Source organism: Nicotiana tomentosiformis, chromosome 3 (genome assembly GCF_000390325.3).
Source record: "Nicotiana tomentosiformis chromosome 3, ASM39032v3, whole genome shotgun sequence".
NCBI lineage: Eukaryota > Viridiplantae > Streptophyta > Magnoliopsida > Solanales > Solanaceae > Nicotiana > Nicotiana tomentosiformis.
Genome location: NC_090814.1, coordinates 103,255,256 through 103,283,006, shown reverse-complemented (window position 1 = coordinate 103,283,006; position 27,751 = coordinate 103,255,256). Strand labels below are relative to the sequence as shown.

Genomic DNA, 27,751 nt, shown 5'->3' with positions numbered 1-27,751 from the left:
TCTCGGGTTTAATTTTTGGGAGTGGGTCGGTTAGGGAGCGCTTTACCCTGAGATTTTCCGATGCAAATTCAAAAAGTACCCCCATCATACTAAACCTCTCCTTGTGATCGGGATGAGGTAGATGCCTCCCAGCCTTAATGCGGGTATTAACACCGAATGGAAACCAAAAAGCCAAATAAAAGATACAAATGCCTAACCCCCACCCCCACCCCCACGCCGTGCCTACCCCCAACCCACCCAAAAAAAGGCACAGGACTATATCTGTAAATAAACGATCTTGAATACGTTTGCCGAATAGATAAAGGTATCACAATATGAACACCTCTGATAACAATTATCCACATAGTCTAATGTACTGGAAATATAAATTTTGCCAAGGAAATTATCTTCACGACGAAAAGGAGATGAACAATGATTTCCATCACTTACGAATAAAAGTCAGATTTTTAATAAATAAATTAGATAAACATTTAGTCGTCGGTGTTGTCAACCTTCAATAATTAAAAATAACAACAAAGCACAATCTTACTCAATCAGCTTTCACCTCGTTCGATTATCATGTGCTACTGTCACCTGCGGCTAAGGTGAAAGCACTATTAATAATCTATTTCCCAGATTGCCAATCCTCCTGTCAATTCAATGCAACAGTTCTCGCAAAAGGAATAAGAGAATAATCACATAAATGGTGCAACTAATGGAATACATTGTATTTTGAAGTATTCCATTTTTCCGTTTCTTGGGGTTTTGTTATTATTAAGTTAATAACTTATATATCTGCGATATATCCAAATTAAAATAGACTCATCAAAATAGAGGGGAAATTGTGCTCCCCAATACCAAGGCAGGTCAGGCCACAGATTAATGGGATTTTTGCCACCTTTACCTTTGTTTTTTCTTTTCAACTGAATCAAAACAGGAAGAGCGACAAGTTATCTGGCCCCTTGATTTGATTTGAATTTCATAGACAAGGACATGAGAATATATATGTTCGTGTAATATTTTTGATCGGACTACTATACATCCGCCCCTTTATAATTTGAAAATGCCAACTTTCAAAAGATGATCCGTTCTATTAATAGATAATATGAAAGATGGACAGCTGGACAATTAGCATGATAGAAAAGTGTAAATTATCCTATAATTTGTCATGGCCATTTGATATATCTGTGACATGCTTGCAAATGCTATAATTGTGCTATTTGATATTTTTATCTATACTATATGTCACTTCAGATATCAGAGAAAGCACATCAGCAAACAAGTATAGTAATAGTATTGACTGGCTTGGGATATCTCTACAGTTGTAAGAATAAAGAAAGACTGATTATTTGTATAAGTTTGTTGATTTTAATTACTTGCTTGACTCAAATTATATAATAAGCAAGGCTGGAGTCAAGTAATTTAAGTTCCCTTAAAGTTTTCTTTATATATATATTGTAGTTAATATACGCTTATCCAGGAAAACGTCTTGAGCAACACGATCTATTTGGATTTGCTCACTGAAATAAGATTGATGAAGAGATACGGAAAGCTACAAATCAAACATGAGAAATTTAGAGCAAACAATGTCTTAAAACTATGTTATTAATTGTTTAAGATGATAGCAAGTTTCTAATAATCTTGTTCTTGTACTAGCTAGATAAATTAATTAAAAGTTAATTAACTAGATTAAGACCCTGTTGATGTGGTTAAGGGTCCAGTGGAGAACTTCCAATTCTTGAATCTATCTGTTTCATTCTAAAACTCAATTATGTCTTTTCTTTGACTTCTACTCCATACTAACCGTTATCGTTGCAATTGTCTAGTATTTGCACTTTCCATTAATAATCTAAAATTGATGAACTTTACACGTCCAAATTCTTAACTTTTAACTATAATTCAAATTGAAGCTAATTAATTAGGCGTCAAGGGGAAAAACGACTTTTTCTTAAAGGTCAAGTAACATTATATTAGTAAAAGTTTAATCAAAGTCAAAGTTGATCAATTTCGAACTATCACATGTACAACTTGAACCCTTTACCTATTTACTAATGGGAGTTACCTCATTTCACCCTTAATTGCCCGCAATTTCTCCTTCCCCACAAATAGAAAAAGAAAGAGAAAAGTAGAAAGCATACAATGAGAAATGATGGAGATTAATAAGTAGTTTCGCCCAAGTTTCAAAAACCAGTTTATTTTGAAAAGAGTTTGTGTTTGGCTAATTAATTTAAAAAATACTTGAGCAACAATTAATATTTGACCAAGTTTTTAAAATGTATTTTTCTCAAAAGTATTAACTGTTTTTACTTCTACTCAAAAAAATATTTATTTTTTTTAAAAGCTTGTCCAAAAAATTAAATTTGGTCAAACAAGCTATAATTAAGTTAAAGGTAGATGAGCGGGGCAAGAAATGCAATCATTGTCACCTTATAAAAAGGTTTCCATCAGCCTTATTTGATGTTCTATGTGGGTCTATGTTGTTATTATTATACTCAGTATATGTGTCTATCTCTAATGTCTATCCTGTAAAGATATAAGAATTCACCACCAGCAAACTAAAAACCCCAAGTCCTATCATCAACTTAATTCTCTCACTTCTCTAATTGTCTTTTCAATATGCATTTCTTGTAAATATCTCAGCCCTCCATTAGACTTGAACAAAACAGTATTTTCTTGCTCTTTTCCCAACCTCTACATCATCTCTGTCCATGGCTGCCTTGATTAACTATGGATTATCAGAGAAGAAAAGCATGGTCCGAACTGCAATATTAACCATAGAGCTTCTTCTCTTATCAACAGGACTTGTGTCTACTTTTTTCATGCTCAAAAAGGCTATAAACCCCCGCTACTTATTTGACATGTTTCTTGTTAATCTGAGGGAAAGTTTGAATTCTTTGAAAAGCTTCTTGTCATCTCCACTATATATCTGCCTCTTTATCAATTCCGTTGTCATCCTTATCTTGACTTTCTCCAAATTTCAACACCCAATAAAGAACTTTCTCAATGTTTTTCTAAATGAAAAGGATGCTGATGGTATTCAGATTACTCAGCCACAACATCATGAAAAAGTGGACATGCCGAATAGAACTAATTCAGCAATTGCAATGGACACCGTTATGTCTTTTTTCAGCCGTTATAATTCCCACCCTTCAGTATTAGAAGATATTCAAGATGAGATGTCTAGCAGTGTGAAAGACATTGAAATTGATAGTATACAAACAGCATGTACTTTTTCAGACATATCTCATTTGAGTGAAGCCAGTGAAATCAAGAAACCACGTTCACCACATCCGCCACAGATTACCACTGCTACAAAAATAAAGACAAAGCAACAAAAGTTTGAAGAGTTTAAGGAGACTCAAAGCAAAGAAGAGGAGGAATTAGAGGATGATTCATTGGAGGCGACATGGAAGGCAATTACAAACAAGAAAAAGGAGCTGAAAAAGTCATTGACATTTAACGATGCTTTATCGATGTCTCGAATAGGGGGGCTAAGAGGGGACATCTCTGTAAGTGCAGAGGAATCCAACAAGAAATTTGACGATTTCATTAAAAAGATCAACCATGAGAGAATACTGCAGAGGCAAGAATCTGATCAGCGATATATGCTAAATAATCTGGCCCGTTAAGTTAAACTCAGATTGCTTAATTACTGGCTAGAACTAGTATCATTATGCATATAGTTCAATTCAATACATCTAATTACTTATACAATGCGAGGCCAGCAAAAGAAGAGTTTTTCTCCTCATCATCACTAGTACTTCAATACGTCTTGAAATAATTCGCGAGTGTTGCAACATCTTCAATTCAGATTGATTTTACTTTGTTGTTTATGTAAAGTACTATCACTTGCAGCATTTTCTGGTGACATATTTTGTTTTCTTACTTTGTTTTGTGTGTGCTGTGCTGAACCCAAATTTTTAAATTATGGGTGCTAGACTACTTTTAATCTGGAATTGCTACTGAGAGTGGATGCTCACTCAATAAATTGTATGCATTACTATAGTTTCTTCATATATATATATATATATATATATATATATATATATATATATAAAAAAAATCAAAGACAGACTTAATATTTGAATGTGGCGGGCACATGAGCGAGTTGTTCAACCAATGCACCCACCGAACGGTTGATCTTAAAAGTTCCAAGCAAAATATATGATTATTTTCAATATATATACACTTGTATATTCTGAATTTTTGCCGAAGTTAACGGGTCCAGCTAGTGACACCTCTTCTCAAAGCATAAGTCCGCCTCTATAATATAAGTAGGACTCCAAGAGTAATGTGTGCTGGAGATATGTTAACATATATTTTAAAATTTCTTTTTTAATATATATTTCAAATTTCCTTTTTATATAATAAGACTCTCTTTTTTGAAAAAGAAATGTTAAAATATACAAATCAAAGCGGTTTGAACATACAAAAGATCAGTAACTAATTCCAATTGCTCCATTCACACGTTAATATGATATTATTAGTGTCACCATCTTAGTTGTCGTCGTCCTTATAATATACTATAAAGCAATTACGTGTATTTTTAAATCCTCAACTAATTCTATGTTGGGTACTTAACAACAATGCTTTAAAAGGTGGTGTCGTGAGTAAGTCCGAGTACATGGGGCGTAAGTCCCAATGATCCTTAAATTTTACTAATTTCAAAAATTATAACAAATAATCTATTTAAAATATTTATAAATTATAATTCAACTATGAATAATACGAAAAGTCTAACATATAACATAATATGCAAATTAGTTGCAACGTCAACTCAAACATCAAAAGTAATGTATTCGATGCGAAATCTTATATGTATCTCTTAAGGAGTAATGAATCTTGAAAAAATTTCGATATTATAATTTGATATTTTTTTAAATACTCCTTTTATTTAATATGCTTTGTATTTGAAAGAGAATTTATATAAATACATAATTCACAATTTAAATATGATTCTCTAGCATCATTTATTTTTAAGTTTCAACAAGTTAATAAGGTGACACATAATTCACCATACTATACCATGATAACTAATTAAGTAATTATTTATAAATAGTTACTAGCTAATACTGGGCTATTAAATTAATAAGTATTGTATCTCGTAAACGTGAAAAAAATAATATTTAGAAAAATAATTATAAAAAAAATTATGATCTATTATATAATAAAGACATAACAAAAGTTAATAAATAAATACTTTTAAATGAAAGAGTTATTTAAAATTTACTATGATAGCAGTCTTAGTGGATAACATGCAATAATTTTTATTTTAATTATGACATAAAATACTCTCAACTTAATGATTAATGATTAAGAAAAAAGTAATTTTGAATAGTCAACGATTTATTAAGAAAATTTGAGGATTTACAAGGTTAGTTACATACAATTGCATAAAGTTCTATCAGGCAAGCCCACTACGCTGGGCGTTGGGCGTGTCTAGGGCGTAAGTCCCGACGATCGAGGCGTATGTCTCACGGAACTAAGCCCCACACATAAGCCCAGGGGCGTTTTACGAGTGCTCCCCGGGGCGAGTCCCAATTTTACCTTTTAAAACAGAGCTTATCAATGAACAGCTAAATATGGGAAATATGCAGATGAGTGCAACTTCAATAGCATTTTGCACCTTTTTTTAAAATATCTGTAAAGTACCTCTTAGGTCCCATTTTAAGTGACATTATTGATGTTGGAGTCAAATAATTTGGCGTATTGACTATTGGATTGGGTCGATTCGTCCATGGAACTGTTAGAGTTGAAGCGTGCGCAGTTTATAACTAACTTTGATGCTATTTATTCTCCTGCCTCTGTAGCATATTTTTTGGACATTTTCAGTTTGTTTTTCCTTGTACGTAGAAGTATTGAAATAAAGCTCAAGTTCCCTGCTCAAATCATTAATATTCCTGGAGCAACAAACCAAACTAAGAATAAATTTAACTACAAAGAATACACCAAACATAAAACAGAAAGCTCACAATGTATATATTAATATTCAAGTAATTAAATGGAATTGTATGTTGTAATTGATGGAATTTACGTAAATACATTCCAAGATCATACTTGTATGTAAAATAGACAATGTTACTTTAATCAAACATAAATCAGAAAATTGCATGTTGAAGCGTGTTTAGTTGCACGAGTGCTCGCAATTGTTCCACGATCTTTTGTTATGATTCATAAAAATTGCATGAAAAAGGGCAAGTAGTCATCTTTCACACAACGTAGTTTTATTTTGTCCACCAAAAGCAATGACTTAATACAGCTAATTTGTGATAGAGATTTTAAGTTATAAGCTCTTTTGAGATTTAAATGTATTCTTGTATGTAAAGTTATACTTTAATATGTGGTTCTTAAATCGTTGTTCTTGGTTGGGTATCTGCTACTCATCAGCGGAGTATACCATAAACTTTTCTGTAATTAGGTGGCAACCAGCTTATCATGAGGTCCAGTGGGCTGTGGGCAGTGAACTAGAACCTGGTATATTGGTCTCATATCTTTATATCTTAGGATATTTACATAATGAACATAAATTCACGAATAAAAAGTCAATTTCTCAATGTATATAACTTTTAACTCTAATAGCCTTTTCTTCTTCTTTATGCTGAGATGTTTCTTGCTTCGTAAAGATAACACGATATATACTCAAATTGTCACAAGATGTTTTGAATCCAGCTCAAACATCACTTTCATGAGGAACAACTAAACACTTGTAACATACTACAGTCCCAGGTGGCGAAGAGGCGACATCCAAGTGCCATACTATTTCTTGAAACTTAAATTTTTCCCGAATGAGTCATATAGCCAAGGCCCAACAGAAACGAGGAATCAAATTGTAGTATATATTTGAGAAAACTACCCTCTATAACCCTTCAAAATTTTAATAGCCCATATTTTTTCCCATTGATACGAAATGGCCCTCCGGCCCAAACATATTACATCTAATAGCCTGAAATATCTATTTTGTATATTTTTTGTATAGTGACAGTCTATTTCGTATATTTTTTGTATAATGACAGTCTATTTAGTATATATTTTGTATAGCGACAATCTATTTTGTATATTTTTTGCATAGTAACAGTCTATTGTATATAAATTGTACAATGACAGTTTATTTTGTATATTTTTTGTATAGTAACATTCTATTTTGTATAGTGACAGTCGATTATATATAAATTGTGTAGTGACAGTCTATTTAGTATATTTTTCGTATAGTGACAGTCTACTTTGTATATATTTTGTATAGTGAATACTATGCATGAGATAAAAAATTAAAATTTTAAAAAGCAAAATACTTCAAAAATAATACTAAAATCTATTTTTGGAAGTTGGAAGGACGAAGGCAGCAGCTGCTGAAATGGACGCTACAATCCACATTTGAATTTTCGAAATTGCAACTCCCAAAACCCACCAAACAATTCTAGTCCTCTTTCTCCCCTCTTTCCCCCCTCACTTCGATCGAGGACCTATTTTCCTTCCCCTTTCTCCCAACCCCTAATTTCAAACACCCCAAATCTCTATACATATATCAATTCAATTCAATTCAATCCACACACATAGATATATAGAGCCAGGTTGAAAGAGAAATGAAGGAAAATAGAGAGAGAGAAGGGTTGATGGTGGCGACTATAGAAGGACAAGATAGGGTTCTTGCTGCAACTCAACATTGTGTTTCCGTGATAGTTGGGTTTGTCAATTTCGGTGGCTAGACCTAGAATTAGTTTTGGGCTATAAAATGTATATTGAAATTTATGGCTACCGATTGTCATTAGTTTTTTTCGGATGGCTAGAAGTGATAATAGCTCCTTGAATTTTCGTCCCCGCTTGTTCTATGGGCAGAACTTTAAGTTAACAAGTATTATCTCTCGCTTGCCTTATGGGCAATACTTTTAACTTTTGATCTTAAAGTCCACCCATAGGACTAGAGGGTCAAAAATTAAAGACACCTCAAAAAGTGTCATATTTTTGCAATTTTTTAAGGAACGAGACAGGCCGAAGCAGTGCACAGAAAAGAAAAGCCCAGACGCAAGCGGCGTTTTCCGCGAGCCCAAACCCGAATTTATATTTGTATGTGTCTACGGTATTAGGCGCCATTTCGATTCGCGCATCCAAGTATTAGGGTATTTGCTAGGGTTTAGCTGCTTTCTTTGACCGCAGAGCGAGCTTTACTTCGTCGGAGAAACAGGAGTCTTAGCCATGGCTAGCACCAAAGTTCAAAGGATTATGACCCAGCCCATTGTAAGTTCCTTCATATTTGAATGATTAATTTAGGACTTCCCAGTTTTCACTCGGCACTAAGATTTTGGATAACGTGTTTTCTTGTTCGTTTGTTTTCTCTTTTTGTTGCAGAACCTGATTTTCAGGTTTCTTCAGAGTGTAAGTTTCTCCGCGTTTGTTTATGCTTAATTTTTATTTTCTACTACATTACTTAATGGATGCTCTGCTCATGTTCCTACAATTTATGTGCAATTGCTTACAGAAAGCTCGCATTCAGATATGGCTTTTCGAGCAGAAAGATCTGAGGATTGAAGGACGTATTATCGTAAGCTGTCTTTTTCATACTTTTTAATTTAGTAGTTGGAATGTGAATGTAGCATGATCTGTTTCATGTTTTCTCCCAAATAGTTTCCTCAAATACAGAAGTGAAAACAACGTAACTAGTCAGTTAATTGCCCACTGCTTCCTTTAAATTAGAGAGGAAGTTTTGCAAGTTACCTGTTGGACTACAGAACAAACAAAGGTATGCAGCAATTTCGAGGTCTAATAACTTATGCTATTTATAACAACATTTTAATTATGCAGAATCTAAAAAGGTCCTGATTGTACATGCTACTTCAGAGATCCTTTTCGTGTATAATAATGTAGATAATTGTTCGAGGTTCTAGCTTATATTTGGAATGCATGATTATTTTTTTTTACTAGCCAGAATAATCTGGATGATGATACTTGGCACACATTTGGAACAGACCTTCCACATGGACCACCTCCAACCTCAAGGTTGGAGGCTTGTCTCACTAAGGGAGCCAAAAGGGATGGACCACTATTGACTCCTAGTGGTAGAGTTGTTTAGTTTATTACTTTATTGGTCCGTGAGTTTCGATGCCCGAAGAGTGGAAATGAAGCACGATGGTTCCTGTATATAGGAAAAAGGGTAAATATCCAAAATTGCAATAACTATCGGGGTATCAAGCTGCTTAGTCATACTATGAAAGTCCGGGAGAGAGTGGTAGAGCTAAGGGTGAAGAGGAGTGTGTCTATTTTCGAGAACCAGTTCGGGTTTATGCCGGGGCGTTCGACTACAGAAGCCATCCACCTTGTGAGGAGATTGTGATGGAACAGTATAGGGAGAGAAAGAAAGACTTGCATATGTTGTTCATCGACTTAGAAAAGGCGTACGACAAAGTTCCGAATGAGGTTTTGTGGAGATGTTTGGAGGCTAGAGGTGTGCATGTTGCCTACGCTAGGTTGATTAAGGACATGTATGATGGAGCAAAGACCCGAGTGAGGACGGTGTGTAGGGACTCGGACCATTTTCCGGTTATGATGGGGTTGCATCAAGGGTCGGCAATCAGCCCTTTTTTGTTTGCTCTGGCGATGGACGTACTGACGCGCCACATCCAATGGGAGGTGTCGTGGTGCATGCTATTTGCAGATGATATTGTATTGATTGACAAGACGCGAGACGGTGTGAACGCGTAATTAGAGGTATGGAGGCAAGCCCTGAAGTCTAAAGGTTTCAAGTTGAGCATAACCAAGACAGAATACTTGGAGTGTAAGTTTTGTGGCGAGACTCAAGGAGGGGAAGGGGAGGTGAGGCTGGACTCACAGGTCATCCCTAGGAGAGGAAGTTTTAAGTACCTTGGATCTATTATTCAGGGGATGGGGAGATTGATGGAGATGTCACACATCGTATTGGAGCAGGATGGATGCAATGGAGATTTGCTTCCGGTGTTTTGTGTGACAAGAAGTGCCACCGAAACTTAAAGGTAAGTTCTACAGAGTGGTGGGCAGGCCAACGATGCTGTATGGGGCTGAGTGTTGGCCAGTCAAGATCGCTCATGTCCAGAAGATGAAGGTAGCAGAGATGAGGATGTTAAGATGAATGTGCGGGCACACCAGGTTAGATAGGATCAGAAATGAGGTTATTCGCGACAATGTGTGTGTGGCCCCTATTGAGGACAAGATGCGGGAAGCGCGACTTAGGTGGTTTGGTCATGTGAGGAGGAGCACAGACACCCCGGTGAGTAGGTGTGAGAGGTTGACATTGGAGGGCCTCTAGGTGTGAGAGGTTGACATTGGAGGGCCTACGGAGAGGTAGAGGTAGACCAAAGAAGAGGTGGGGAGAGGTGATTAGGTAAGACATGGCGCAACTTCAGCTGACCGAGGACATGACCCTTGATAGGAAGGTATGGAGGTCGAGGATTAGGGTAGTAGAATAAGTAGTCTAGAGTGTTCATAACAGTAGTATTGGCACACAGTCTCGCTTTCTGTTGGTAATAGGTTTTTATGACTAACCGTTGTTTTCTTTCATTGTTGATCACTTTACTATCTTGTTGTTTTTTATTCTATTTTTATATAGCTTTTTGGTACTGTCCCTTGTCTATATTTTCATTAATGTGGTGCTTATGCTTTCCCGAGCCGAGGGTCTATTGGAAACAACCTCTCCATCCTCACAAGGTAGGGGTAAGGTCTGCGTACACACTATCCTCCCCATTCGGCGCAGACCCTATGGTGTGGGATAATCCTGGATATGTTGTTGTTGTCTGTGAATTTCGAACCTCTTAATGATCTCATGTCAGAATTGTTTACAAAGCTTTAAACTAGTCTTTTTTTTAATGGCTAATGTAAACCATGATTAGATATCTTATGGTGTAAGTTAGGTTGATCTTGTGTAGAACTTTCATGAGTCTATACCTGGTTTAAGCTGAGCCACGTTTGATTTAGTAGAATGAGAAGGACTGAGTTTTCAAAATGTTCAGTAGATAGGAGAACTAAAGAAACAAGATAAAAGAGATTTTTATGGTTGAGGCAAGGTATATCATCCTAAAATATCATCCAGCTTTTAGGAAGCCACACATCATATTCTTTCTCTGAATTTAATGTCACACGTCAATCGCATTTTTATGTAGTGATGGGTGCAATTCAGATAGTATGCAAAATGTCTTGCAATATTTATCAGTTGACATAAAAAAGGCTCATGCATGCTGTACAAGTTCATGATAGAAATATTGGTAATAACTAATACAGATTTGATCACAACCCATATTGGCTATTATAACACAGGATCTGTGCATAGAAACTCATACTGGTCCTACTGGACCCAATAAAGGCCGTCATTAGAAGCTCATATGTGCTGTAGCAAGCTCATGGTTGAACTATTGGTAGTGCATTGGGGTAACAAATCCATAATTGGTGCCTGTTACACATGATGTATACCTGCAAAGTTGTATTGGCGAAGAAAGGGCATATTCTTTGGTAAACTCCCACTCTAGTTCCTTGAGGCACTAGTAGCTGTAACTTGAATTTGGGATGGACTGAATTCCCAGTAGTTTGAATTGGTAACTCTAATTTCTAATGTAATACTGGCTGACTTGTCCTCATTATTGTTTGTTGCCTCATGTTACAGAGCTTGTTATAGTGAGCGGTCACTATTTTGGGGAACGTGTTATATCTTAAGACCTCTATGATAATCTTTGACAAGTGATTATGAAGCTGATCATTTGGTCTTTTTGTTACTTGGTGTAGATGTGTGGCTTAGTGGCCATTTTAAAATTTTCTATTTCTTTGCAAGATGTGTAAATGTTATTTTTATTTTTTTTCATAATAGAGGTGTCAAGTTGCTTTCACGCACCTCACATTTTCCACCATGTACTTGTAACTCTGTCCACCAAGGTTTGGACATATGAGAAGACAATCACCTAGCTTTTTTTGCTTTTGCTAGGATTTGAATCCTAGTCTCACATGGTCTTTGCTCCAGCTTATTGGCTGCTAAGCCACACCCGTTGGAGCAAGCAGTGTAAATGTTATTCTGATCTGTATTTTTTATCATTTTGGTCTTTTTAAGTGCTAAAATCTGTTTATCTGATCATTGTGCCACTTATATATTCTTCATCCTTATAACTGCAAAATTTAAAGCTATGTGCTTGGTTGTTGACAAAAGGCGGCCTGGTAATTATGTGTTGCCTCTGTATTACTGCTTTTGCATACTTTTTGTTTTGATAAATTAAGAGTATTGAATATTGCTTTGCCTCTTGCACCTGGATTAAATCCTGTTGGCCAGATGACTTGTCTGATCAAGGGATTAGTACTGATTGACTTGTAGAACTTTGAAGTGTTAATTTCTCCGGAACATGCCGAATCTAGATACTTCCACGCTACACTATGTGGGCTGTGAATAAACATGTGACTACTTGTTTACTAATAGGTAATTGATTTGTGTAGGGTTTCGATGAGTACATGAATTTGGTTCTGGATGATGCTGAGGAAGTCAATGTGAAGAAGAAAAGCAGAAAACAGTTGGGTGGGTAAAATTGTTTTGACCTCTTCCCCCTCTTAGAATTACCAAGGAAAATAATATTTCGATGTGTCTTGCGTCTCTAACCTCTGATTTTTTTGCAGGGCGTATTCTTCTGAAAGGCGATAATATCACACTGATGATGAACACGTATGTCATTGCTCTCCTAATTATCTGATGCACAATCATATTTTTTATAAATAAATAGCTACTATATGTCTATATGTATCTTCTGTTGTGATCTTTCTTCTTTCTCTGATGTTCCTTCACCTCCACGGGGGGGGGGGGGGGGATCTCTGACTGTTTTACTCTTTTCTTTTTCTATGTAGGGGGAAATAATTTCTTGTCAGTTGGAGTACGGAGGTTGGTGGCATCTTTTGTGTTCACGGGATGCGAATTGAAACCGTGTGTCCTCATGAATGACAGAATTGCATGGGCCCTGACTTCTATTTAGATTGTGTATTCTGCTATATGTATATTCAACATGGTTTCATTGAATCAAATGCTTTAATTGTTGTATGAACGTCTATCTATTAAACAGGATCTGGGAACCTCTGCATTTCTGGATTGCTTGATGGCTTGACTAGTAGTGTATATTTTTCAAGTTTCAGTGGGTTGGGTATAAATCAACCACACCCTTTTATCGTTTGAACTCTGGTTGTTAAAATATGTTTGATTTGGAGTCATTGTTCGTAAAATGTTTCTTTGGGTCCGTTTTGCTGCCATAACTTCTGACTTCCCAAGTTATGGCATTGGTGCTTGCTCTCTCTGTGTTGTATGCGTGTGACTAGTGCAATCGATCTTTCTATGCCATCTCTTCGCGTGTGACAATTTATTCTTATAGACACATCTGGGAAGGAAAAGAGTGGTAGTTGCTAGATAGTAGTAGAAGTTAGCTGAGTGGCAATTCTTTTTGTCCCCCGCCCCTGTTTTTCCATACCTGTCCCATTTCATTTTGTTGGTAAGAAGACAATCAATGTAGGGCAACCATAGTGTGGAAGGCGAAATGACACTGCAGTTTATGGAAATAATCCTGCTCGTGTAGGGGATCCACAATATGGAAATGACTCTGGTGGGATGGATACGTATTTAAAACGTGGAGATGAAAATAACTCCATGGGCCACTAAAGATGTGGAAATATTAGTGTTAGGTGTGGCAGGCGAGTGATTAATTACAAGGTTTCTCAAGTCCTTATCCAACATCTTCATTTTACTCTTTTATCTGTTTTTTCGTGTCTCGATCCATCCATAACTTTCACTGTAAGATGATGCAAAGCCGTCATTTGATTCCTCAAATGTAAAATTACATGTGTCGAATTGCATGAAATATTATAGGGCAATGAACACATCGTGAACACATGAAAGAATATATATCTTATGGCAGCCTTCCCAATCCCAAGGCACAGGTTTTAGACCAATTTGGAACATCATATAGAACAAATTACCACTACTATCTAGACCACTAGAATTGGTAAATAATTTCCATCTTTCAATTTTGTTTGTAAGTACATTGTATGCCATAATATATAATCAAGTAATTGCATGGAGCGCCTTATTTGGTCATTCCTTTTTAACTTATATCTATTTTATTTTATTTTTTTGTATCCGTATCTATTTTTTTGTTAAAAGTATTTTAAAAAAGACGATTTTGCCCTTCTCTAATAAAAGACTATTGACAAACCGCAGGACAAAAACTTAAGCATGTTTAGGCTGAAGTTTTAGCAAATAAACAAAAAAACTTCAGCTTGTTTAGATTGAAGTTTCGGATAAAACTCAGGACAAAATTGTAGATTGCGTTACAAAACTTTAGCATGTTTTGGTATGAAGTTTTAGCAAATGAACTAAATAACTTCAGCATGCATTAGTAAAAACTCTTTAGAAAATTACATACTGCAAGACAAAAACTTAAGCATGTTTAGTCTAAAGTTTTAACAAATGAACTAAAAAATTTAAGCATATTTAGTCTGAAATTTTAGCAATTGAACTAAATAATTTCAGCATGTTTTGTCTGAAATTTTAGCAAATGAACTAAATAACTTCAACATGCATTAGCAAAAACTCATTAGAAAATTACATACTACAAGATAAAAACTTAAGCATGTTTAGTCTGAAATTTTAGCAAATGAGCTAAATAACTTAAGCATGTTTAGTCTGAAATTTTAGTCTGAAATTTTAGCAAATGAACTAAATAACTTCAGCATGTTTAGTCTGAAGTTTTAGCAAACGAACTAAATAACTTCAGCATTTTTAGACTGAAGTTTCAGATAAAATTCATGGCAAAACTGTAGACTGCAGGATAAATAACTTCAGCATGCATTAGCACGAAGGTGAAACAACTTCATGCAAGTGTGATTCTGAAGATGAATCTGGACAAGTTTCTGATTTTTTTATAAAATTGTTGAGAGGAGAGGGGGAGATCGTTTTATATCTTTTGTCAGGGGTGTAATTGTCATATTATTATGATTTTTTTTGTGAGATGGCTACCAAATCAATAATTTTAAAAAATAAGATAAAAATTAAAAAATGGCACAAATATAGTGTATGACTGCACCCGTATTGTTAGTTACGGGACCCTTGTTTGATGAATGTCAACGTAAGGGCTTTCTAAGAAAGCCATAATAATCATTTGTTTACAAGTTATCTAAATGGGAAATAAAACGATTATCGAAACTCTTTTAATTTTGAGATATCATTAAATTAAAGCTATATTTGCCTAAAGTTCTTCCTTTGCCTAGTAAATGGAAGGTTACTTTTTTCATCATATTTAATTGATTAGATATATTTTTCTCGTATAAATATAAAATATTAATATCCATTAATTTGCCGTAGTTGGTGTGTTAGTCAGATCGTCCCCTGGAAATGACTAGCTCAGGTTCATAACATTCACCAAAAATAAATATCTAATCTACTAATCACCATAAAATTAGACTTTGCGATTTATGATCTAATCAGTCTTTAAAAAATAAAAGAGAGAAGTAAACAACGGTTGAACGGATCTATGATCTAATCAGTCTTAATATGACTCACGTGAGAGTCACATGGCCAAAGAAAAAGACAAAAGGCAATAAATAATAGAAAAGAAGACAGCAAGTGCGACAGTTGCGGAGCAGGTTCGGGAGAGAATCTTTCTGCGTAGAATCAAAGGAAAGGAGATAATGGCGAAGGTGGAGGAGATTAAGAATTCTAAAGAAGAAGAAGAAGAAGCTAAGCAGCCCTTGAACACGGCGAAGAAGGAAGCATTAGGATGGATGGAATGGCTAAGAGGGTGGTTCTATTTGGTTTTCGAGATGCTTTTTCAAAGGATATCGGCTAGTCACTTGCACAACCCTATGCCTCTCCCTCCTATCAATGATCTCACTTGCATCGTCACTGGTTCTACCAGCGGCATCGGCCGCGAAATCGCTCGGTATGCTTTACTTTCTGCTTCTTCCACTTTGCTTTCGCCGTTTCTGTTTGGATTTTGTCTATTGGATTGAGCACATTTTGAGATTCTGCGCCAATTTTAAAGTATATTGCACGCACCTTGACCACTGCACTAGTAAATTGTTACAAATCACCTAGTGCTTATTGTCTTTGGTGCAATTTGAATCCTGGTTCCCGAGGTTTGATGCGTACGTCCTTTGTGGTGAATAATGTTACACCATATTAGCACCCAAGGGTGTGTTAGTAGTGGCTAGGTGAGGTGGGTGCGATGATGCCAATGATATTATACCATATTAGCACCCAAGGGTATGAGTGGTAGGTGAACCTTGAGGTCTCACGTTCCAATCTCAGCGGAGGCAAAGAAACACTAGATGAGGTGAGTTGAGTTACCTGGTACTTGTGCTAGTAGTAGGTAGCAGGTACTAGGTGGAATAGTCGACGTGTCCACAAGTTGCCCGGACACCACCGTTAAAAAATATGTATAATAATTATGTTAGACGAAATGTGCCTTTTCTTTATATTATTATCTTCATTACCTTGTTGATACCGCTAATCTCTTATCTCTCATCTTCCAGATACAAAGATTAAGAACAAGTTTTAATACCTTTGCTCTAATGTACAATTTTTTTTTGCTTTTGCATTAGACAGGCAGTTGGCAGAATCAGGAGCACATGTTGTTATGGCTGTCAGGAACACGAAAAATGCACAGGAATTAATACGGAAATGGCAGGAAGATTGGTCTGGCAAGGGCCTTCCACTCAACATTGAGGTATGTCGTCTTTCACTTAATAGTAATACATCTAGGAAGAAGTATACAGCTTTATTATTACAAATGTTTAAGTTTCAAGATTTTGAAGCTATTATTAGTTAATCTCTTCTACTTTCATGAGAGAATTTTCCTAATTGAATAAGGTTCACATTTGTTGCTAGGTCATGGAGCTTGATCTTCTCTCTTTGGATTCTGTTGCACAATTCGCAGAAGCTTGGAATGCCCGCTTGGCACCATTACATGTTCTCATCAACAATGCTGGCATATTTTCAATAGGAGGTTAGTGCTATTTTAGTTTCTTCTTATTAATTGATGTTAACCAAAATGTCCACTCTTTTTGTGCGTTATTGGAGCTATAATACATTGAGAACAACTATTAGGTTTCAGCTGTGTCATAAAAGCATATTGGCTTGATATCCAGTTTTAATCTTTTCAAATACTATAGCGTGTTTGCATGTTTTAGAAGTTTCATCATGTGGTCAATTTTTTTGTTTGTTGTCTTAGTTTAGAAGTCTATGGTCTATGTGGAGCATCTATAAAGATCTGTTTCCATGTAACTATGGACAACTTCTGAAAAGCAAGGTATTAAATCTGTAAATGTGATAAATCAGTGTTTATCAAAAACTCGTGACACCAAACACATCAATGATTGATTTTTACTCTCTCTCTATATATATTCTTCTAGAATGTTTCTAGAGTTGAGATGATAATGAATCTTAAATGGGACATCACTAGCTTCAGACTGGTCTACGTTTTGAATTCGCTAGTGCTACCTGGTAAATACGAAAAAAGTTGGTTTTATGATATATGTCAAATAAGAACTCCAGAAAGGTTTGTTTTTGGCTCTAGTCTTTGGATGGAATATTCTATAGAGATTCTGAATGACAAATTCTATTTGATTAGTTACTTGGTTGATTTGGATAAAACGAAAGGATGTCCCATATCTATTTCTGAAGTGGGAAGAGCCTGTAGCAGCAGCATCTGCGTCTTTAACTGGATAATCACCTTCTCATGCTTACGTCTTATAAGCTCACTCAAGCATGGTGATATAGTGCAAGTGTAAAGTAAATTGTTCTCCTACTACCCTAGAGTAAGTTGCAACGATTAGTCTATATTTCTTGGTTAAAACACAGTTTACAGTTGTATCTGTGGAATTGGTTATCTTAACAACTATAAGTTTATGATTGACATTTTATATGCACCTTCGGATATGTTCCTAGAACCTTTTTTTTTCTTTCTAGAACTACAGTTAAATGTTCATCATGTTTACATTAAATGGATGTGCTAGAACTCTTGATCATGATCATAGGTAACAAGAAAACTCTATGCTGGTCTCCTGTCCTGTATTAATGCAGTGCCTTAGCCTGACTTCTCGCTTTTGCTTGCTTTGCCATATTTTCTTGCTAATGCACTAAAGCTTGGCTAGTGTGGGTCTATTTAGCAGTTTAAGCATGGACATACATAGTGTTGGCAATAGAAATACGATACAACTTTTAACCTGTTTTCTCCTATTGATGGAAACTGAATGAATGATAGCTGAGTGAATGGACTTGCTTTTATCTGGAAACTTGTAAGACTTTGCTTCTGAGTCTTCTAACAAAGCTAATGAATCATTTTGTTTTCTACAGAACCACAGAAGTTTTCAAAAGATGGGTATGAAGAACACATGCAAGTGAATCATCTAGCTCCAGCGATGCTTTCCATATTGCTTTTACCATCACTTATTAGAGGCTCTCCCAGCCGAATTATTAACGTGAACTCTACGGTAAGTCTTAGCAATATGCCCCCGTTCTAGATGGATATGTTATATACTCAACTGCTTCTCTCCTCACCTTTTGCACTAAGTTATTGCTTTAAATGATTCCTATCTTTCCATGATATCCACGAGATACGTTAAAATAAGTTGCAAATTGAAGTTTCAGCATTGGTGAAAACGGTTATCTAGTATTCATTAATTTGGGATAGTATAAAGCATAAGCTTGTTGAAGCAACAATAGACAGCAAAGAGTAGGTGGTTCAGCATGTACTTCATTATTTTTGTCCTTTTCTTTTTGGAAGCCTTTGCCTTTTCATGAACAGTCTGAGCAAAGAAGGTATTTTATTGCTTGGGAAATTGAAGTTGCTTGGCCTGGATCTTTGTCCTTTAAGATTTCTGGTGTATGCGTTAAGATTACAAATGAATAAAAAAAGGGATGCACATTATTAGGACTTGCTGGACTATGCTACATAATGATCGAATAGGTGGTTTTATGACAAATCATTATAGTGGATATGAAAAGGACAAAAAAAAAAGACGTGGTAGCTAATAAAGAATAGGTGGTTTTATGACATAAATCATTATAGTGGATATGAAAAGGACAAAAAAAAGACGTGGTAGCTAATAAACCCTATAATCATGCCAAATTTGGGATTGAAAGTGAAATATAAAGGACGAAGTAGATGTTCTGCTGTAATAACCATTAAGTCTATTCTCCAACAAAACCAAGTATCGAAGTTCGAGGGGTAGATTTAGTTGCTAGGAAATAAATGTCTTTTGATTTAAGTGATTGCATCATAATATGTTGAAAGACCAAAAGCAGGATAACTTTTTTTTTTTTTTTTTTTTGGCAACTATGTTGGATTCTGGAATAGGTTTCCCGTTTCAGTGTATGGCTATTGTCACGCCAGCTGACAGGAATATAGTTTATTTCGCCTGTGTAGATGCACTATGTTGGGTTTGTTGATCCAGAAGATATGAATGTTGTATCTGGAAAGAGGAAGTACACCAGTGTAGTGGGATATGGAGGCAGTAAGCTTGCTCAGGTATTGTCTAAAAAGTTATTAGCTATTACCTGCTAAAGGTTTTTTGCTTGTCCTGTTATTGTTAATTGAGATGCCACAACCTGTTCGACCACTGCACTAAAGCACCTTAACACAAGTGGCTGCGTAGTTATACTCCGTTTTTTCCATGATTCGCGAAGCTTACGTTCTGCCTATTAAATAAAGCTTAGAAACCTTAATTTTGCCATATAACGCCCCTTCCATGGTCTGCCTGATCTGACTCACACAGCTGCCAAGTGCACTGAAGGTTGCGCATTCTGTATCGTTTTAGCACAATCTCACTAGTTTTTGTGCATAATAGTACAGTTGTAGTTAAGGAGCATACTGTAAATCTCAGTCTAGAGCTGTATAGAGAATATTTATTGGATATCGTCCAATAAATGCAACTGAAAGAAGATGCATGTTGTTAGACCGCATGGAGTGACAAGCAAAATGCAAACAATACTTTTATACATTTAATGAAACAGGTTATTTTTTAAACGTTGGAGTATTTTCTTCTAACTAACAATCAAACATGATACTCCACCATTAGATGAGCGATGGGTTTTGTGGAGAGGAGAATTCTTTTGAATAGGACTCTTAAGCTGCACACATCTTGTATTACTATCTACTCAATTTATGCTGATAGAAATACTAGTATTTGATTTCACTAGCCCATATTCACTCCAATATTGTTGACATCCATTAGGCATAAGGTGATTGCTATCATACATGATCATCCTGATTAGTGATCAAAAACGCAATTTGAATATCTTGGATGGGACCCATCAAAGAGTTATCAAGGAACAAGAATACATTATTGTTTGGTAATTTGGGATGCAAACATCAAAAGGCACGTCTCTTGTAGCTTTATTGCATGTCAATTGAGAGCCATTACTGGAAATCTGTAATCTCTTAATTCCACAAGTTGTTACTGAAAATTGATTTCTGTAGGGAGATGTTTATTTGCTTGTAGAAAGTCACGCTAATACACATGTGCAAATTCTTTTAGAAAGTCGACCCACACTGGTTTTAATTTTTGTTTGAGTAAGGAATGAATATCGGACCCTAATGACGTTCAACCGACGACCCGGCCTAGTGGTGCTTGCGGTTTTTCCTATTTTGGCTTGGATTGAAAATACTGGACAGGAAAGGAAAACAAACTATCCAGCCTTTCAACTTTTCAGCACTTCTAATCATCAATGTGATATGTAATATGGGAAGCCTTTGCACACATTACATCAGCACTGAACACCAGGCAAGGGACATGAAAGCAAAAGATCAAGTATTAAAAGTACACTTTATGTAGATTCTTATTAGTAATCATTTCAGCTATAAAATTAAATCATCTAGGGTTTCTGATAGAAGTGAACTTAGGACGCTAAGCTCTTATTTCCTTCTCCTTTCTATGTGGTTTCCGTTTGATTTATGAAAAAAAAAAGAATGTCTGGCTTTGTTGATTTGCGCTCCAGTAACTAATCCTCTGTGGTTAAAACTGCAGATTATGTTCAGTAGCGTCCTTCACAAGAGGCTACCTGCCGAAGCTGGCATAAGTGTAGTCTGTGTTACTCCTGGAATTGTTCTAACCAATGTTGTAAGTTCTAAAAAACTTAATCTTTTTTCTCTCTAGTTGCCATCTGTTATGTCATTGAGCTCCTGCCTTTGTCTTGATGTAGAACGTGTGTGATAAGAATGTGGGTACTTAGTGCAGGTCCTTCAATATACACTAAAAATTAGTAAAAAGCTAGACTTACCCGTCCTGGATCCTTATGTGTACTCGTGTCCGATACGTACATGTAAATGAGTTCATGTGAAAGAGGGTCACCTTCCACTATTTAGTCCACATATATATTTGACTTGTGGAGCCCAGTGTTGTCAAAGGCGCGCTTAAAGCGCGCTTAAGCCCTGAAGCGAGGCTCAAAACATGTTGAGCACTTCGCCTTGCTTTGGGGGCGCTTCAGTGTTGCATCAAGGCTCTAAGACATACTTTCCTTGCCAATGCGTGTAATTTTGACAAGACGACACTAAACAATTGATATTTCATTTTATCGTAATTTTTTTCAATTTATTCATGCTTATAATTATTGGTCTTGGACTGTATATACATATTTTTACTTTTTCTCCACTTGCGCTTTTTTCATTAATGCCCACGCTTTATTTGCGCTTTGCGCTTAAAGCCCCAAAAGACCTTAGAGCTTTTTTGCGCTTTTCGCTTTTGATAACACTGGTGGAGCCTCATATTGTTTCGATTTAAAAGATTCTCTAGAAGAGGTTCTGGTCCCAATTAAACATGGACATTCACTAATCCGCCTTAACATGTTCCGCTCTAAATGCTAAAAGAACCAATTGAGGTGAGGTGAATTCTTGCTTCATGCGGTGCCTCTGGAAGATTTATGCTTGGTGTAAATTTTGTGTTGGTGGATTTTCAGTTGTTAGTAGAAATTTTTTCAAGCTTGTCGTATATTTAGTTGCTCAAGGAAGAAACTTAAGAATGCTGCCACACCTTTCTTGTTCAGATTAAGCTCACAGTTTGAAATGTTTTGTAACAGATAAAAAATTCAGTGCCTTATCTTTATCTATACTGATAATTAACTCCAATTTCCAAGAGTGACCACATTGTCTGAAAAAGAAAAAGAAACCCAATATTGTTCCATCTACCTATAGCATGAGAAGTAAATGAAGTTAAGGATGCAAATACACTAACTATTAGTACCCAACTGAGACATGTAGATATCTGGAAGTTTGTAAATGACCTCAAAAATGTCTTCTTCTCATAAGCAATGGTTGCTTTCTTTATCTCATCCCAAAACTCTCCTCTAGCTTCCACCTTCAACACCAATTCTTGCAAATAAAATTTGCAAACTTGCAGCTATTTCCTTTTTATGATTTGACTGCCACTAAATTGTAGGCTCTTCTTCTTCCCTTTTTTTTTTTGGTTAAGTCTTTGTCTTGACGTGCCGGTGTAAGATATTTTCTCTTTTGTAATCAAAAAATTCCATGTGAGTTAGCTGCCCTATCCCTAGTTGGTCCACAAATTCAGAGAGTATGGGCCCGCTCTTCTACCCTATTCCCTCTTAAGTACCTCTTTTTTAGCCTTTTGGACCCCTGAAAAGAAAAAAGAAATTTGAAATAAAAAATAAAGATGAGAAACAGGGCTATCTGGTAAGTGATATGATTCAAACTTGTGACATGCGCCCTATTCGCACATCCGCCATTGCCTTCTTACTGCTGAACCAAACCCCTTTTCGTAAATGTAAGACATTTAAGTAGACTTGATCTTCATATAAATCGACTTAGTAAGTGTATCTCTTGAGTCAGCTTGTTGGCCAGTTGTTGATGTCATTCTTTGATGCGCCTCAGTTTTTCATTATATTACGGCCTCCTCCCTATTTTCTCTCTGTAACATTTCTGACTTTATACATTAAGGTCCCAGTGTATATACACTTTCAATCTATTATAACAGTTCATAAATCTGTAATATATGGCACATTAGCACTTTAGTACTTCTTAACTAGTTGTTAGCTTTTACCGCCGACCTCTAAGGCTTCTTAATGCTAAAGTTTGAACACTAAGCAAGTCGAAATTTTTTATGTTGGACAATTTCATTCGACAATATCACTCAGCATACGAGACATCCATGTTATATCTGGAATATATAGATTCTTGCTGATAAAGGGCAGAAGATAACTCTTGCTTCATGCGTTAGGATGTGTTAAGCTTGTAATGTATACCATAAAGCTTGTAATGTATACCATAAGCCTTCTTTTAGTGGCCACCTTCTTTAGGGGAGCATTTATCCTTGGAAGATATAATGGGTTATAGGGTGGTATATAAGGGTTTTTTGTCAAATTTCTATGATGAATATCTAAACCATATTTCGATTTTGAAATATCCTTAACCGTAATCTGAGCTTGTAATCTCCAGAATTGAGTATTCTGACGGGATAATATGACAGTAAGGATTATTCAAATGGTTAAATTTACCATAATTCTGTTGTTTCCCTAAACTATATATTCAAGTTTCAAGTTCATTTACAGTTGACTAGGTCATGTGATCTCCCCTTCACTAGGCTGGTTTGAACCTTGCCACGGACAAAAGCATGGTATTTAAGTAGGGAAGGATAGAGGGGCAGCCCATTATCGAGTTTCGAACCATTGTGCCAATTGGTTGGGGATTTCTCAGTTATCTAAAAAAAAAGGGCAGCCCGGTACACTAAGTTCCCGCTATGCGGGTCCCGGGAAGGGACGGACCACAAGGGTCTATTGTACGCAGTCTTACCCTGTATTTCTGCAAGAGGCTGTATCCACGGTTCGAACTCGTGACCTCCTGGTCACATTGCAGTAACTTTACCAGTTACGCCAAGGCTCCCCTTCTTATCTCAAAAAGAACAAGAAAAAAAATCTAAATTTCTTGGACCTGGTTTTCTTCTTTTTAGTTTCCATTCTTTTCATTCCTTTTCTATGATATCGTTTTACAAATACTAAAGTTCGAGTTTACACATACAAAAATTGCAGGCCAGGGATCTTCCTCAGTTTCTGCAAGTGGGTTATCGTCTAATACCCTATTTTATATTTAATGCTGAAGAAGGTATGTTATTCTTAACTCCTAGTACTTTTTCTCGTTTAAAGTTTCACTGTGTACATTGCATGTTCTTGCAGTAAAGGAAAAGAGAATAAAACGTCTCATATCTTTCTTTACGTTGTGTCGCATGTTAGAGTATTGAGGCTCAGACTGCAAGTTTTTTCCCCCGTTTTGTTCCCAAGGTGGGTTGCTCTGATGGTAAGCACCCTCCACTTCCAACCAAGAGGTTGTGAGTTCGAGTCACCCCAAGAGCAAGGTGGGGAGTTCTTGGAGGGAAGGATGCCGAGGGTCATTTGGAAACAACCTCTCTACCCCAGGGTAGGGGTAAGGTCTGCGTACACACTACCCTCCCCAGACCCCACTAGTGGTATTATACTGGGTTGTTGTTGTTGTTGTTGTTGTTGTTCCCATGAGCCAGTTTCCTCTTTTCAGTAACACCTGGTGGAGGGGGTGGGGGTTCCTTGACTTGAGGAAGTTAGGCTTGTGTAACTACACAGCACGAACCTCATAGCAGTTTCAGTTTGCTGTTTACCGGAGTGTCCCTACTTAAAAGTTATGATTAGTTTCCAAAAACGAAAAAAATAAGTTACTCCCTCCGTCTCAAATTATCTGTCATGATTTCTAAAAATAGTTGTTTCAAATTATTTGTCATTTTAGAAGTTCAAGAGTAGCTTAATTATGAGTAAGTATTAAATGAAGAGAGATTATATCTTAAGATATAAATAAGGTTAAAATAGTCAAAAACATTTCCTATTTAATATTTTCTTAAAGGGCGTGTAAAAAAGAAACATGACAGATAATTTGAGACAGAGGGAGTATGACGTTACAACAGCCTCTCTAAAGAGTCGCAAATGCACGATTCCAAAGTTTGTACCATGTGTTTCTTCATTCAATCAATCATCCGGTAGTCACCAATACGGTAGAAATTTGAAGAAATAACAACTAGACAAAACAAAGCCTAGTATGACAGCATAATTGTCGGATGTACTTCATTGACTCCATACACTACTAAGTCGAGCATATCAACTTAGTTTGATAGTTTTCTGCAGTGGTAAATGATACTTTTTTATAAGGAAAGAAGACTGCGAACAAACTAAGATTAATTTGACCAAAATGGAAAAATGAGAAAATGAACTCAAAAAAAAGGGGCTTGAAAGACTATACAAGTTGCTTAAAGTTAAATTAAGTAGTAGCGGTGTCTCAACCCAAATAACTGCTTGATTATTTGGAACGTGCAGTCTAATTGTTTCCCTAATGCATCCCCATGCGTATAGTGTAAAACGTACTCAAATTAATCCGGTTGTTGCAGGCGCTAGAAGTACCTTGTTTGCAGCTACAGATCCTCAAATATCCGAGTATTGTGAAATGCTGAAAGCAGATGATTGGCCAGTCTGTGCTTACATCTCTCACGATTGTCGTCCCACAAATGCTTCTGAAGAAGCACATAATGTCGAAACTTCTTACAAGGTATGGGAGAAGACGCTAGATTTGGTTGGCCTTCCTTTAGACTCAGTAGAGAGGCTTATAGAAGGGGAAGAAATTAAATGCCGATATGGGAATTCCCAGGAGTAACTCCATCTGTGATGGGATTGTATGCTTTACTCTCTTGCTCAATGCCTGGACTGGTTCGGACAGCATCCACTATCCACGATGTTTGCCACTCCGCAAGGTCATCTTGATCTGTTTCAGTATTCAAAGGAACAAATGGAGCATGTTGTAGAAACATGTATTACGTGATAGGAACTTTTTGGCTTTTGCTAATGTTTACGTGTAAGAAGTTGACTGCCTTTGACACAGGCATGTATTTTGTTTTCTTGCTCTTCAGTGGAGTCCTTTTTCCCCCGTCTTAAGTCCACGCTGATTTTTTTTCGGTTTGTTGCGTTAATGCTTGTACGCATGAACATGTTTCAAAGACGTCCATTACATGTTATACCATCTGATAATGAAAAATATCCAGTGCGCTTCTAATGCATTGCTAAGAGAAATTTTGACTAGCAGTTGCTTCTCACACGGCCACAACTATATATTGATTCTTGTCTAATGCCACAGAAGGATGCGGCTGCCTGGTCCGCAACTTCTCTTTCATTTAACCAAATATAGATACTGGCTTTCACTCCTTGAAATCAATTATATTGGGAGGCTTAACGAGTGACAATGATTTCCGACCGCTAATTCAAATTACCTTTCAAACAGATTCTACATTTACTTATTTCGGGATCAAGACATGTCAGCCTTAGCCTTACGACTGCTAATTGGCCAAAACCTTTTTATATGGTGACTGCAAATGGGCCTTACCCAACTTGTGTTAAAGTAGAAGTGGCATGGGAAAGCCACTTTTTAATATACGGTATTTAGTTCTTATCCAGTATTTTTAATGCTGAGCAAAAATAGCCACAACTCTATTAAAATTAATACGAAAAGACGGTTTTACCCTTTCTTCATGAGTGCTGTGTAAATATTAAGGACATGGTGTTCTTAACTTCATGAGTGTTGTGTAAATATTAAGGACTCATGAAATTAAGGATATTTTGTCCTTAATATTTACACAACACTCATGAAGTTAAGGACATAATGTCCAAAAGTTTAATAACAGAAGGTGCAAATACAGGACACTTTGTCCTTAACATTTATACTGCGCATATGAAGTTAAGGACATGATGTCCTAAAGTTTAACAACAGAAGGAGCAAATACAGGATACTTTGTCCTTAATATTTACACAACACTCATGAAGTTAAGGACACCATGTCCTTAACATTTACACTGCATATATGAAGTTAAGGACAAGATGTCCTAAAGTTTAAAACAAAATGTGCTAATTCATGACACTTAATCCTTAATATTTACACAACACTCATAAAGTTAAGGACATCATGTCTAGCACAGGAGTATGTTCGTCCGGGCGGTTAAAAGTTTATTAAAGCACTAGTTAAAGAGTAAATACATTTTAAACATTGACTTAAAAATAAATACAACTCTAATTAGTGGCTAATTATGCACTTCCCCACCCTGTCTAAGATTGGACAAATAATTGGATTATTTGCATAGGATGACTTTCCTTTTGACGCCACTATACACTTCACCTTTAAGCAATTGGATGAATATTTTTTTTCTGAGACAAATTTAAGTAGTGACTTCAGAAAAGATCATTCGTGTAAATGCCCCAAATAATGTAGGATAACCATTTGCTAGCGTTTACAAAACGTGCAAAGACGACAAAGTTTACTTTGTGCCTCACACAACTAATACTAGCTGTATGAGTCCTCTTTTTTATCTCACAACGCAAAATTTTGTAGACCCAAATATATAAGATATTAGTCCACAATTAGGTGAGGTAAAAAGATGCCTCACACAATTAATGTCACTTGTGCGACGCACGCCATAAAATCACTCAGACACGTACACTCTCTTTTGACAAAAAATCTCGGATTCGATCTCTTATATGCCTTTAGAGGACATTGATCTGATCACACTATCCTTCCCCTGTATATAGGCAATAGACAGGCAGCAATTGTACTAGGACAGCAAGAAATAGTTTTGCGTTCTCACAGTAAATTATTTGATTCTATTTTACTTGACATCATAACTTAATTAGTTTTAAGTAATTGTAAATAAATATATACTAGAACAAGTTAACTTTACAAATTAAAATATTCGCTGTGTCTCGTTTTATATGAAGGCATAATTATTTGGG

General features: G+C 36.1%; 3 protein-coding genes across 4 annotated transcripts; all 3 read left to right on the top strand.

Moving 5' to 3' along the window:
- Positions 1 to 2,687: 2,687 nt before the first annotated feature.
- On the top strand, positions 2,688 to 3,608 carry LOC104089265 (uncharacterized). Its single transcript, XM_009594116.1, has one exon. It carries the CDS (start codon positions 2,688 to 2,690, stop codon positions 3,606 to 3,608), a length of 921 nt encoding a protein of 306 aa, XP_009592411.1.
- A 4,443-nt stretch (positions 3,609 to 8,051) lies between these two features.
- On the top strand, positions 8,052 to 13,046 carry LOC104089263 (uncharacterized). Its single transcript, XM_009594115.4, has 6 exons — positions 8,052 to 8,211; positions 8,323 to 8,349; positions 8,453 to 8,515; positions 12,415 to 12,493; positions 12,592 to 12,637; positions 12,817 to 13,046. The coding sequence occupies exons 1-6, from the start codon at positions 8,170 to 8,172 to the stop codon at positions 12,824 to 12,826; spliced, it is 267 nt and encodes an 88-aa protein (XP_009592410.1). The 5' UTR covers positions 8,052 to 8,169; the 3' UTR covers positions 12,827 to 13,046.
- Positions 13,047 to 15,572: 2,526 nt separating this feature from the next.
- On the top strand, positions 15,573 to 26,044 carry LOC104089262 (dehydrogenase/reductase SDR family member FEY-like). 2 transcript variants are annotated; one of them, XM_009594114.4, is made up of 8 exons: positions 15,573 to 15,893; positions 16,559 to 16,679; positions 16,841 to 16,958; positions 18,308 to 18,444; positions 19,380 to 19,481; positions 20,980 to 21,072; positions 23,993 to 24,065; positions 25,369 to 26,044. In XM_009594114.4, the coding sequence occupies exons 1-8, from the start codon at positions 15,643 to 15,645 to the stop codon at positions 25,629 to 25,631; spliced, it is 1,158 nt and encodes a 385-aa protein (XP_009592409.1). In that variant the 5' UTR covers positions 15,573 to 15,642; the 3' UTR covers positions 25,632 to 26,044. The 2 variants fall into 2 exon arrangements, with proteins under 2 accessions (XP_009592409.1, XP_070053475.1); XM_070197374.1 differs by having other exon boundaries at positions 15,684 to 15,893; positions 16,555 to 16,679.
- Positions 26,045 to 27,751: the final 1,707 nt, after the last annotated feature.